Genomic DNA, 13499 nt, shown 5'->3' on the forward strand with positions numbered 1-13499 from the left:
AGTATATAACATACCACTTTTGTCCCTCATCTTCATACCTCCATCTTTCTCTCCTCCTCTTTTAGTAATGCTTTTACATCTTTTTAAGATAGGCTAAACTTTAGCACTTTCACTTATTAGCACCTACATTCAAACATGCCCTTAGACTTGCTAAGTTGGTATGGTATTTCCTTTGCTGCAGTCCCTTCACCTTGCTCCAATTGAGTTCTTTTCCTCTTTGCCTTTTCTTCCACGACTAGTTGCGATATCATTTCTTTTTTCCTAGTAGCACCTCCATTTTAAATATATGATACCAATTAATTCATTTAACTATTCATATTTTTTTACAAATATTTGTGCAAATAGATAAATGTAAAGTTTAAATATAAAAAAATTTAGATAGATGTAGTGGTACTCATCTTTATTTAACTAACTTATCAATAAATATTGGGGGTCAAAGTTTGAGAGAAAAATTAACTATATTATATATTTACAGGATCAACCTGAACATTTGGACTGGATTAGCTGATGTTTACAATTCGATATTTTTTCTTAACAAATTAGCGGAAGTAGTCTCATGGCCTGTACTCCCTCTAGGCATGAATTCCAAAACACATCTTTAGCCACTGATTTTTGCTGTAACACATTGCGAACGCACTATTTTTCAATTGTCTTATTTTCTGATTTCCACTGGCGCAATCATGAATGAGGAGCATTCAGTTGGAAATTAAAACACAGCGACATATATTCTTTTTTAGCAAAAAAATACAGTGACATATTAGCCTCCAAGTACATCTACGGGAAGCCAAGCCTAAGAAGGCCCTACTGCTACAGCCTCGGCCTATTATTTTGGTCGGGTAGGAACCAACACGTGGGCCGAGCCGTCTGTTTGCTTCCTTCTCCAATGCGGCCCACCCACTCTCTGGAGTGATGAATGGATGGGTTGCTCGGTCAGCGTCATCCTCTCATCGCTCGTTCCACTCAAACCTTGCATCGCATCGCATTGGATTTGGTTTGGTTTGATTTGGTTGGAGCAAGTTTGTTTTGGCGGGTAGCATTGCACTGGCAGGCGAGCACGGAAGCACACGGCCATTGCCCATCGGAGAAGAACAAGAAAATCCAAGCAACCCACCTCAACCGCCTCGTTGGCGTTAGCACGAAGGCCGGTAGCAAAAGAGGAGATGGTGCCCTGCGCACAGCAGCTGCAGCTGCCCACCGCTCCTCTCCACACTCCTTGTCGCCAAGCGGGCAGGTGGGATTTTCCGCTTCCTCGCCCGCGTCGCCGCCCCCGCCGTGCCATCGCTGCCGCCATGGCCTCCGGCAGCGCCAACCCCGTCGTGGTACGTTGCCTGCTCCTTCTTTTCCTTCCGATAAGGCTCGATTCGTCTCCTCCGTCTCGGTCTCAGCCCCCCGCCCCTCCCGTTTGCAACGTGCCGCAGCTCGGGTGCGGCGGCATCGCCGTGGACTACCTGGCCACGGTGGCGTCCTTCCCCAACCCCGACGACAAGATCCGCAGCCTCGAACTCAAGGTGCAGGGGGGCGGCAACACGGGCAACGCGCTCACTGCAGCTGCGCGCCTCGGCCTCCGCCCCAGGATCATTTCCAAGGTCCATTCTTGATTTGCCCCTTTCCGGATACAGCTAGTCAACGCATGACCTTCCTTCTAATCCATAAAATAAAACAATCCATCGGGACCAGGTAGCCAACGATGCTCAAGGAAGAAACATCCTCAGCGAGCTGCGAGCTGATGGCATCGACACATCCTACATCCTAGTATAAATTACTCTGCCTTAACAACGCAATCACAGTCACCTGGTGCTGCGAAGCTCATCCTCTATAATGCGGTGCATCCTTTTTCAGGTCGCAGAGAACGGGAATTCACCATTCACCTACATCATTGTTGATGAACAGACGTGAGTTCACATGACACACTAGCTCTCTTGTGAACAAGATGCTTATTTTGTAATCAAATGGCTCTGCTGCAAGTTAGAAACCTGCAGGGTCAAGTCTCAGACAATATGAAAACCAATCATGCTGCCTCCTGATACTTGCCAACTTTTTGTGCTAATCAATGGCAACTCACAACAAGGGACATGTCCTATTATATAAAAAGTATTAAGCTATTTCTGTTTCTGAATTGTATTCAGCCATCAAGCTTTCGCCTTTCAGGAAAACTCGTACTTGTATACACACTCCTGGTTCTCCCCCCATGGTGCCAGAAGAGCTCACAAAGGCAAACTTATCTTCCGCTCTAGATGGAGCAGACATCGTCTACTTTGATGTACGGTTGCCTGACACTGCTTTGCTGGTTGCAGAAGAGGTAATATCTTCTGGTCATATTATCTCAGCCCACAAGAACGAGAAAAAAAGTACCCACTCTTTCTGTAGTTGTGATTTGAATTATGACTTCCTAAGTTCCTAGCTAGTTTTCTGCTTCTTTCTGCACTGGTACTAAGACTATCCTTTGTTTATGGATCAATCCAGTGCAGGCAAGTCAAAGAAAAATCCCTATTTTGATTGATGCCGAAAGAAAGAGGGAGGGGCTGGACGAGCTCCTTAATTTTGCATCTTATGTTGTATGCTCTGCAAAGCTTCCTCAGGTAAGTTGTTTGATTGCAGAAGAGTGTAATGTTAAGAGTATAACTGCTAAATCCTACTCAAGACCCTTCCAATTTACTGTTCTCAGGTTTTACTATAACTACATTGTTCTTGACTAACTTCTCCTTGTAGAAATGAAAAGTGCTTACATTTTCTGTGGCTTTACATCTTCTAATGGCATGGCCAGTGTCATTTCAATTGGAATCCAAAAGTATGCTGGCTTTGCTTTACTGTAATCTAGTTTAGAGTGGATTATTGTAGCTGGATATCTCAATCAAATTAAGCGATTGACAATAAATTCCCTCATGCTGCATATGCTGGTACAGTAAGTTTTTAGGCATATGTTCAGCATTTTCACTATGCTGGTATCTTGTGGGTTATATACTTTCCATCTAATCTAAATTTGTAGGCCTGGACAGGAGCTTCATCAATACCGATTGCTTTAGTGTCCATGCTTTCAAGGTTACCTAACATCAAATTTGTTATTGTAACTCTTGGGGAGAAAGGTTGCTTAATGCTTGAGAGAAGCATGACAGGTCAGTTTACTGTAGGTCTGCATGTTAATGTTAACTAAGTATTTAGATAAGACATGGGTATAAGGGATTATGCATTCTACCACAAAGGATCCACCTTTTCTTTTTCTCTATTTTTTCGAAAAAAATAATAAAAACAAACACGATGCAGATGCTTCTGAGGCAGGGGAAATAGATGTGGAGGCTTTATTCGAATCACTACAGAATCAAGTCGACCAGGATTCTACTATGCCAAAATGCATTGCTTCCAAGGTATGAGACCTTACATTTAACGCAGTATGCGAATGGCTGTATTTTTCCATACATATGTATATTCCTCTACCATCCTGAGCTAGATCTGTAAATTATAATCACAGGGTAAGAGCTGCAGTACACTTTAAGTCATTTGGTTTGAAAATTAAAATTGAGATAAGTGGTAATATTCAGGTCAAAGCTAGACTAATACATTGTCTGAAGTATATTAGTGGCAATCTACATGAAATTCATTATTCATCATGCTAGAATAGGCAATTTCGTATAGTATTTTCCTGATACATTTGTTTTTGCGTCTGTCCTTGTTTTCAGTCAAACTTGAGAATAAGCGCGGATGGAGTAGGCTCGATAAGTGGTAGGTTACTTCTAGGTACAGCCGAAGTTATACCACCTGGAGAGCTTATAGATACAACTGGCGCAGGAGATGCATTCATTGGAGCAGTTCTATACGGTCAGTGGGCACTGTCTCCTTTTCACCCCAGATATAACTGCAAAAATCAATTCTTCTTCTTGGTGCTTGTATCTACGGCACTTTTTGTTGGTGAAGCAAGTAAATTTCCTTTCCAAAATCAGTTGTGGCAAGGGATGAAATAAGCTTCCAGTGTCATATCGATAATGGTTTGTATCAAAGTTGTTGAGTTCTGATTGCATAAGGCTCTTTCCATTAACCTACTAACAACTGAGGAACTGTAGAGCACTGAAACAAATGCAGTACATGGCCTACTTGCAGTGTCACTCAATCTGTGGCAGCTTGCTCATCTTGCTGTTTCTTTATGCTTTCAACTAGAAGCACTTTGTTTGGTTATAAATACTGATTACTGCATCAATTTTGAAATCATTATCATACGGGCTGATTGCTTTGCTCTCTTGGATTAGCTTTATGCACCGGCATGCCACCGGAGAGGATGCTGCCGTTTGCAGCACAAGTGGTAAGGAGCTTTTAACAAAACGTAGTATTTGTAAATCAAAATAGTCGAAGAGGGAAGTTGCGACAAGTAGTTGCACATCCACGGTCGCTTACCTTACCTTACGTATCAAAGTGTTTGTCCAAAATTTGCAGGCTGGTTGCGGTTGCAGAGGTTTGGGGGCTCGGAGCAGCCTTCCTCATCGCACAGACCCACGTCTGGCCGGCTATTGATCAGCATTCGGCAGAACCATGAACACCTGCCTGGTTCTAAAATATTCCAAATCCAATCGATTCAGTCATAATAAAGAAAGCAGTCTGCACCAGTAACTAGCATATCAATACTATCATGTTCAACGCCCCTGCTGAAAAAAAACCTGAGGTTCATTTATTTGGTTTACTCAAGTGCTGTTATTGTGCGAAAATGTATGCAACTACATTGTTCGGGCGGAGCCCTGATTTGATTTGTGATCAGATAATATCACCCCCAATTCCCCAGTTTTTTTTATCCTTCTATACTCAATCTTGTTGTATGTTCATGTGTACGAGTCCCACCTGTACTTCAAAAATTATATGCTCATGCTTACTGTACCAGCAGTATTTGTTCATGTTGAAAAGTTTGCCTGCCGTTTGGACAGGGGGTCCCTATCTGACTTCCGGAAGTTGGAAGCTTATACAGCGCACGGCCCAATTAGCGGCCCAACACAAATCATAGCTTTCCAAGCAGCAAACGTGGGAGAAGCAGGTGCAACCAACAAAGAAGAGCGCGCTGCCTCCTCGAGAAGTGCTTTATGCCACAACAAAGAGGACAGCAAGCTGCATACCAGTAGCGGGCGGCGTATGATGAACATTCGTGACCAATAATGACTATGAACGCATCATCATGTGGGCATGGTAGTATTTTCCTTTCTTTGTTTTTTCTTCAATTTTTGTTATTTCCTTTAAGCGCTGATACTCACTTTTTTCAAATAAATATTTATTATATTCAACATTTTATTATACTAGATTCAACATTTCTTAAAATATAGCTCAACATTTTGAGTAACCTAGTTCAACATTTATATGATATTGTTGAAATAGTACATCTAGAATGTTGAGCTAGTGCATTCAAAATGTTGATAGATTTTAAAAGTTCAAAAATATAATCATATTGGATCCAAAGAACATCATTGTCTAAACGGAATTGAAATTGGATGCACCATCATGGAAAAAAAAGAAATTGAAGTTTGGAAATCCATTCTCGCATTGTCCTATCACAACCTGCTACATGCACTCGTATGGCAGCACAGCCTGCTCCGTCCCAGACGCACACTTCCGCCCGACGCGCTCGCACATGGTCAGCTGCAACGGAGGAATAATATGACGATCGGACGGCTGCCTTCCATAGCACGAATCTCAAACATTAAACATTAGTAGTTGTGGAAGGAAAAAAATTCCGGAAGGGATTGCCGGTTTGGACAGAGGTATTTTGCATAGCGCTCGCCGCGGCCTCATTCGCCCGCGGCTCGTCAGCGTTCAGCCCAAGTATAATCATGGCCCACTAACCGCCTTGAAAAACGCCACCCACGCAGCCGCCCCGTGCAGCCCATGTACAAACACTAAGCTACGCCGCGCGGCCCATCACTCTGCGTGCCGCTCGTATAAAAGGAACCCCTGCAGCTGGTAGGGTTTTCTTCTCGCGCCGCCGGAACGGAACACCACCGAGCCGAATCGTCCCCCGGAGCAGAGTAGAGGAGAGGAGATGGCGGGGAAGAAGGGAGCAGCGGCGAGGAAGGAGGACGTGGTCACCAGGGAGTACACCATCAACCTCCACAAGCGCCTCCACGGCTGGTACCCTTCCTCCCTCTCGCCACCTTGCTGCTGTTTGCTGCTTCGCTGTGCTCTATTCTCTCTACGACATCCGGCTCGATCGCGCGGTTTTCGTTTCGCTACTGCTAGTGTTTAGTCATCATCGATGTTTACTAGCAGGTGATGTTGTGTATTATACCAGACAAGGATCTCCCCGTTCCGTTCTCGATGCGATCTGTAGACCCTGGAGTGCTGAATATTTAGTATGTTCTGCGCGATTAGTTATCCTCTTCGTAGTTTGCATATGAGCACGAGGAGAAGAAACGATTCAATGACCTTGCCAGCGACTGCTTTGTAAATTTTGCAGTGGCACTCGTTTTATATCTTCTTAATTTCATTTTATATGTAAGGTAAAAGCAATAGGCCTCCAGTATCGCACTTTATTTCCATTTAGAATTGCAAAATATGCTACCAGGGAATTGATGATAGCAATGAAGGGTCCGTTTGACCTAGCCAGGGAAGATATAGCTGTATATGCTCAATACACATTGTTCAGAAGGCTTTTGGGTGCTTTTACCAAGCATATAAACCATGCAAGGCTCAGAAGCCTCATAAGGCATTGTACATTCATTGTTTTTGACATTGTCTGTGGAATGATGAGTATGAACGCAATAAAAAAGCATGAAAAGAAAAGCTGGCTTCTTTGATTGCTCGCTTCAGCTCATTTGCTTGGATCAAAGTTTCATCAAGATCCAATGGGCTCATAGCTTTCTCCATTTCAGTTACTGAATGCTTATCCAAATGTTGTCTTTGCATGCCCTCTCTTGTTTCTGTTTAACCTTGCACTGTTATTGGAACTAAAGGTTACTGAATGTGACCATTCCCTCTTTCTTTTTACTCAACATTTCTGATGTTTGGCAGCACATTCAAGAAGAAGGCGCCCAATGCCATCAAGGAGATCAGGAAGTTCGCGCAGAAGGCTATGGGCACCACTGATGTCCGGGTTGACGTGAAGCTCAACAAGCACATCTGGAGCAGCGGTATCAGAAGCGTTCCACGGAGGGTTCGTGTGAGGATTGCCCGCAGGAGGAACGACGAGGAGGATGCCAAGGAGGAACTCTACTCCCTCGTCACCGTCACTGAGATCCCTGCTGAGGGTTTGAAAGGGCTGGGAACCAAGGTCATCGACGAAGCGGATTAAGCTCTCACATCCTCTACATCTTTAGAACAAGTTTGTAGTTTTGTGTCTGGCAACAGCAAACCTTTTGTGTCCCAAAGAAGTTTTGAACTCTGGTACTGTGATACAATATCACAATTGTCTATTTCCTTAATCGAATTCAATGGTTAGTTCTGTGTTCGTTTCTTCTTTATTGCCCTATGATTTACAGTCGAAGCTGCTACTAGGCTAGTTTGGAAATGTCGTTTCTGGTATTTACATTCTCAGTTATGTTCCTTGGGTGATTGTAACTGTGAGCATGATTTTGCCTGAACTTGTGTCGTGTGATGGCCTGGAATCTTGCATTTGAATTACAGGGTGAATGCTCAAATAAAGTTTTGAGCTATGCTTGCTTGTTCAACTTTGTCTACGTCTTAAGGCCATGCTTAGGGGGTGTCTAGTTCCTTCTTCTAAATTTTAGCCCCTGTCACATCGAATGTTTAGATATTAATTAGAAGTATTAAATATAGACTATTTACAAAACCCATTACATAGATGGAGGCTAAACGGCGAGACGAATCTATTAAGCCTAATTAGTCCATGATTTGACAATGTGCTGCTACGGTAACCATTTGCTAATTATGGATTAATTAGGCTTAATAAATTTGTCTCGCCGTTTAGTCTCCATCTGTGCAATCAGTTTTATAATTAACTCATATTTAGTCCTCCTAATTAATCTCCGAATGGACTAACTTTAGCTCGAGGAAACAAACGCCTTGCTTACAGTTGACAGATGCAATTCCCAGTCCCTGGGTATCATGCTATCAGCCATCGCTAACCCTGTGTGGGCCATTTGGAGGGGCCAATTGATCAGCCATCAGTCTCCCGGTGGCGACAGCTGCAAAGGTTTTTTTTAAAAAAAATGGTTGGGAGCCTGCGGCTAGACTGCTACTAGAGTTCGGCTGCAAAGACATTTGGTTGCAGTGATGATGAGGTTCCTATGCTGTTTGCATTTATGATCAAACACCAAATCCCCACATCAAGTTGCAATGAACTTGGCGATCCGCACAATCCAAAGCGGCATCTGCAGATGGAGGGTCGCCATCGTCGGCGGCCGTCCGACGACGACTGGTTTCCGTTGGGCCGTCACCATACACTGATATGTTAAGAATGGTGGAGACAGCTCAAATGTAAGCGTCTCAAAGTCCCCATCAAATTGTTCCATGGAAAGAATACCACATCAATATAGAATTGCAGTTGAGATAGTGTTTCAGCATCTATGCCAACACCCTACACAACGGGGGCTTGGTAAACGAACTTTCATAGTTTCATTCACCGTAGATAGTGTTATTCAACTTCAAGGGGGGGCAATAGTCTCACTATTCATATCTGAGTTGAGCTATGCTACAAAAGGGCTACAATATATAGGATTGTGGGAATGTGCTGTACAAGAGGTGTTGCATTTTTTGTTACTGTAAAAAGATTGTTGTGCGGCATACAGAGACGCCTTCTTTTGATCTTATAGGGCATGTAGAAGAGAATGTAGGCTTTACAGATTAGATCACCGCCGCTCGGACCATACTTCTCTTAGGAGCGTGTATCTTGCGTTCTCCATGGAAGCTCCTCTCTGGGCACTGAAATGTGCAATACCGTTTGATGGTGAAGGTGGAGCGCTCCTGTCAATTAGGGATGCAAGGGGAGAATCCAGGTCATCCAGGTCGTCGTCGCTCGTGTATCCTCTCCTCTGCACCAATGAGGCTTTCCTGTCGAGCTTTGCACCACCTCCTATGTCTGCCACTTTCTCTGCCGCATCCAATGTTGAAGGCGCGCAGTACACAACAGGAGCGGCGATGCATGGAAAAGCGCTGATCACATCTTTGTCGGTGCAGCGCTCCAGCAAGCTCTGCATACCATCAAGTATATCATTAAATACTGCATTTCTGTGTCTAAATGCATTTCAGTGACATTGTCGATGTCAAAATGATGATCTGTGGGAAGCTAGATGCCTAGAGCATTCCATGCGAATGAAACAAACCTCTGAATTCAGCTCCTCTAAGACTGTGCTTGGAACAGGATCAGGACAGAACTCATCAGGCGTAAAGTTGCACAGGATTCTTGTCACTAATTGAAGACCAATTGAAGGGCAGACCTGAGAAAGACATCAAAAGCATAACCACTGGTCATTTGATTGTCACGTAAAAGAGGAAGCAGTATAATAATTTGCCAGGTGCTAAACACTGACCTCTTTCCTGATAGATTTTTCAAGAAGCATGTCCTTTGGGAGCATCAGGAGATCACTCAATTCATTAAGCAGTTGAAAAGATTTTGATTCAGCTGCACCTCTTCTTTCATCATCATCGTTTCCTATGTCCGAATCATCATCGTCAATGCCAAATTTATCTGTCAGCCATCTTGACCAGTTTCCAATCTGCAGTCATTAATTTTGTATAAATTGGTTGCTTGAGGTGTAATAGCAGGATCCTAGCACATTGACAATCTAGCTTTGTTCCTTAGCAAGCATCATCCTGAATTCCTTACAAACAACTACATAACAATTATAACGGAAAAACTACTTGGAATGCACAAAGAACTGAATCAGCACATACAGAGTTCTTCAGCTGCGCGCCTGAACCAAAGCTTAGATCACCAGCTGGAATTGGCAGGACTTTTGGGTCAACGATTGGGTCAGATATAGGATCCGTTGGTATCTCACTTGCTGATTCACGAAGGATGGCATTAAACATTGCAACATCCAAACGGGCTACACATTGCTCCATCACCTGATAATGGGAGAACTCATGAGATCTGCAAATATATTTGCAGTAATGAAATATTCTTATTCTTTTGAAATTAAGGATGTTAAAGAATACCAATTTTGCTAATACTGGTAAACAGCCGCACTCATGTCCACCAGAACGAAGGGGGCACATTCTGCTGAATGCATCATGAAATGCAGCCTTCCACAGGTTAACAGAAAAGGTGCCCTGCCGCTGATCACCCAAAGCAGGACCTAACACTCTACCAGCCCTTGGAGTAGATGAACCTTCCGCAGGGGTTTGCATGTGAGGAGTAAGTGCCTGGAAGAGAAACATTCTTCATAAAACTGACACCATGAAGAATCCAACATATTCAGAGAACATATAGACCAGAGGAGAATCATTGTGAAGTATTTATTTGTGAAACACTGAACTAGGACAGAATGTTCCCAGCCTTATGGAAGTGTCAATCAGAATATATCATCTAAGAATGACATTTACCTGCCACCACACTGTGTCAACAATCCGAGAAAATATCCAAGATTCAATCTTCTCTAGTGAAGCCAAAAGTGTACTTGTTTCCTGCCAATCATCTGGCATCTGCATTGCAGCAAGTTTGGCTTGCTTGCCATTGGAGCTGTTTCTCCATAGCATTGTCATAGGTTTCCCGTCAAGCTTTTTGGCACCACCATCCATGCTCATGGTCGCCGTTGTTGGAGTCACACATGAGATGCCAAAAGTTTGTGCAATTATCTCCCTGAGGACGACTGTGTTGGACAGCCAGAATGTCAACCTATATCAAGAGTAGTTTATCAATTGGAGGAATTTTCTGGGTCATATGCTGGAGCCAAAATTCTGATTAAGCATAGTCATATTATACCTTGAAGCATCATTACTACTGGACTTTGCAACAAGCACAAGGCCAGAAGCAATGTTTTTTGCTACTGAAGCTCTCTTGTCTGCTGACCAAAACTTGGATGCATGAATATATAGCCTAGAGAGACGCCGAGCTGGGGTATGCAACTTATGTGCTGAACTTCCATGCTCAGGCACTACAGAGTAAAGAGAAACTTCGAGAGCTGCAACTTCACGAAGTTCCTGTTCCAACTTGTCAATTCTTGACTCCGATTCCTCATTCCCTTGACCTACAACTGATTTGTCATGATGAACTATCTTCTCTTCAATATCAGGAATATCATCATCAGTGCCAGTACTCTGATCACAGTGTGGAGCTTCATCTAACACATCGATCTCCTTGGCCTCCTCATTGCCTTTATCATCGATGGTTCCAGCGTCACTGATTACGTCATCTGTTTCCTCAGAAAATTCTGATGGAGGGCGAGAAGGAACTCTGGCAATGTCTGGTTTTCTAACTTCAACAGCTTTAGTAGCGCTAACTGTTTTCTTTTGCTTCTGAGATTTGTTCTGAACATTGTTTAATCCTTTATGTTGCAGCTTGTTTTGAGCTTGACGGCTAGCACTGCTTTTGGTCGTGCGGGGGCTATATTCTTTAGTCTCCTTTTTACTGAGCTTCCTTGGAACCCGAGACTCTCCTTGTGATGAAAAGGAGTCCCTAGCAGGTACATAATCTGATCCAACCCCCTTCTTCTCTTCTCTCCCTTCCATGTTATCTCTAGCACCCATTTCGGAGTACTTCTAATTTGTTAGAAGTTTTGATTCCTGGAGAAACAATAAACACAACTGGTCAGCGTTGTTCTAGCAGCGTTTGCAAGATGAACAGACTTTCTAAGGACAGCATGTTCAAATAGATCTAACATTAGTAACAATTGGATCAGGAGAAACAGGAGATCCAGAAAACAGGATTAATAAGCACATTTTGAACTGTACTCTCATTTTCATATGATTGAACTCTTGGAACCTTGAACTCTTAGGATGCGACTCTGAAATAAAGGTGGCAAAGGTCACCACGGGTAAGAGTTTTTTTATAAAAAATCCCATTATTTTAGGTGCTTGATCAAGGTTATCGCCTTGAACCTGCAACGGAATATGGGCTTTACCACCGACAAAATGAGCTGCACTTTAAGGAACCAAGTTGAACACAGCTCTGTAAAAGTTACAGCTAATGAATGATGAGAACATTGATGCTGCACATTCAAAAGCTCATCTTTAACATGACAGCCAACCAAAATCGCCATAAGGTGATACTGCTTACCTTAGTAGACATACTGTAAAGTGATTAGGTTCCCCCCAAAATAGCAAAATTATACCACCAACCACTCTAGAAAAGGTAAGTGTAGCAGTATTGAGTATGTTCATGGGCAAACTCCATCACAAGCCACTGGTGAACCAGAACTTATTTCCCCACTAAGGCCAGTCTCACTGGGAGTTTCACGAAGAGTTTCATGGGCTTAAATTCCATGCCACATCAGCATTTTTGTGACTTGGCAAGGTCCTTACAAGGAGAGAAGGGGGAGTTTCATCATACGTGAGAGTAGTTTCATCCCCAGTTACCTAGTTTCTAATCTTGGACTGGCCTAATTAGCAAATAATTACAATTGCCCCCAAAAACAGCCCACTTGCAACCAAAAAGCACCAATTAGGCTTGTACAGGGCTTCCGATAGTGGCAATGAACGGGAAATTCTCCAATCAATACTCACGAGTACCAGAACAGCTTAAAAGGGGAAATTAGTTTGCTGAAGAACATTCCATCATAAATGCGGACGGCAGGCCATCATAAATCAAACCAAACAGCCGCCACGAAATTCCACATCTGCAACCACCTTTGCCGTCGTACAGAGAGCAGATCAGGAGGAGGAGGGGAAGAAATGGCAATCGGGAAGCATCAAGGAACCAATTGCCCGTGACAACACTAGGGCGCCGGAATTCGGAAATGTGGATCGCGAGGTACAAATAATTCGGCATGATCTGCTCCCCAGACCCCAGGTGCCCAAGCCCCCAACTCATGAGTCATGACGAGGTGCCAGGTGAAATTATGAGACAAGCTAATCAATGCTGGCGTCGTCGAACAAAGATCCGAGAAGCATGCAGAGTAATGGAATCCAAGCAGGACAAAATAAAAACAAAAAAAAAACAGCGCGAAGAAGACCGTGAATCAGGAGCCGCGCCGCCGCTCACTCTCCCACAGAGATCCGGCGGGCGGCGGAGGCTTCACGGAGACTCGAAGTTGCAGAACAGTAGGAAGGCGAAGAGGGGGGGGGGGGGGATCCCTCACCGTCTGGAGCGGCTCCAGCCGCCGGTCCCCGCGAACGCAATCAGCAGCAGGCTGTGGTGCCGCCGCGTGATCCAATGCGGCGGAGAGGGACTGAGGGAGGGAGGTGAAGGTTTCCGTCGAGAGCGCGCAAGGGAAATAGCCCCAAGGAGCGGAGCGCTCGCCGCTCGCGAGGTGGTTTCCGCGCAGTTGCGTGCGCGCGGCCGTCGGCGCGGGAGGCGACGCCCGCGGCCGGGGGGTGGTGGTGGTGCCCGTGCGGAGAGCGTGGTGGGCGAAGGGAGGGAGAGGACTGGAGGGAGTGGGCGGTTGCTCTGCTTAAATCGAGCGCCAGCCGGGTTTTGG

The 13499-nt window shown here is 44.3% G+C and overlaps 3 protein-coding genes across 4 annotated transcripts; 2 read left to right on the forward strand and 1 right to left on the reverse strand.

The window, feature by feature from the left end:
- Positions 1-978: 978 nt before the first annotated feature.
- Positions 979-4874, forward strand: LOC117861439 (uncharacterized). Of its 2 annotated transcripts, none has more exons than XM_034744998.2 (11): positions 979-1319; positions 1419-1586; positions 1678-1752; positions 1840-1892; positions 2149-2348; positions 2464-2579; positions 2987-3113; positions 3262-3362; positions 3675-3813; positions 4239-4291; positions 4423-4874. In XM_034744998.2, exons 1-11 carry the CDS (start codon positions 1161-1163, stop codon positions 4498-4500), a joined length of 1269 nt encoding a protein of 422 aa, XP_034600889.1. In that variant the 5' UTR covers positions 979-1160; the 3' UTR covers positions 4501-4874. The 2 variants fall into 2 exon arrangements, with proteins under 2 accessions (XP_034600889.1, XP_034600890.1); XM_034744999.2 differs by having other exon boundaries at positions 984-1319; positions 2149-2299; positions 2469-2579.
- A 1056-nt stretch (positions 4875-5930) lies between these two features.
- On the forward strand, positions 5931-7411 carry LOC117862108 (large ribosomal subunit protein eL31). Its single transcript, XM_034745619.2, has 2 exons — positions 5931-6096; positions 6976-7411. Exons 1-2 carry the CDS (start codon positions 6008-6010, stop codon positions 7253-7255), a joined length of 369 nt encoding a protein of 122 aa, XP_034601510.1. The 5' UTR covers positions 5931-6007; the 3' UTR covers positions 7256-7411.
- A 1023-nt stretch (positions 7412-8434) lies between these two features.
- On the reverse strand, positions 8435-13449 carry LOC117861039 (uncharacterized). Its single transcript, XM_034744502.2, has 8 exons — positions 13161-13449; positions 10847-11646; positions 10468-10759; positions 10081-10287; positions 9817-9990; positions 9453-9638; positions 9246-9359; positions 8435-9113 (listed from the first exon to the last, which is right to left on the reverse strand). The coding sequence occupies exons 2-8, from the start codon at positions 11608-11610 to the stop codon at positions 8772-8774; spliced, it is 2079 nt and encodes a 692-aa protein (XP_034600393.1). The 5' UTR covers positions 11611-11646; positions 13161-13449; the 3' UTR covers positions 8435-8771.
- Positions 13450-13499: the final 50 nt, after the last annotated feature.

This window comes from Setaria viridis, chromosome 6 (assembly GCF_005286985.2).
Source record: "Setaria viridis chromosome 6, Setaria_viridis_v4.0, whole genome shotgun sequence".
In the NCBI taxonomy this organism is placed as follows: Eukaryota; Viridiplantae; Streptophyta; class Magnoliopsida; order Poales; family Poaceae; genus Setaria; species Setaria viridis.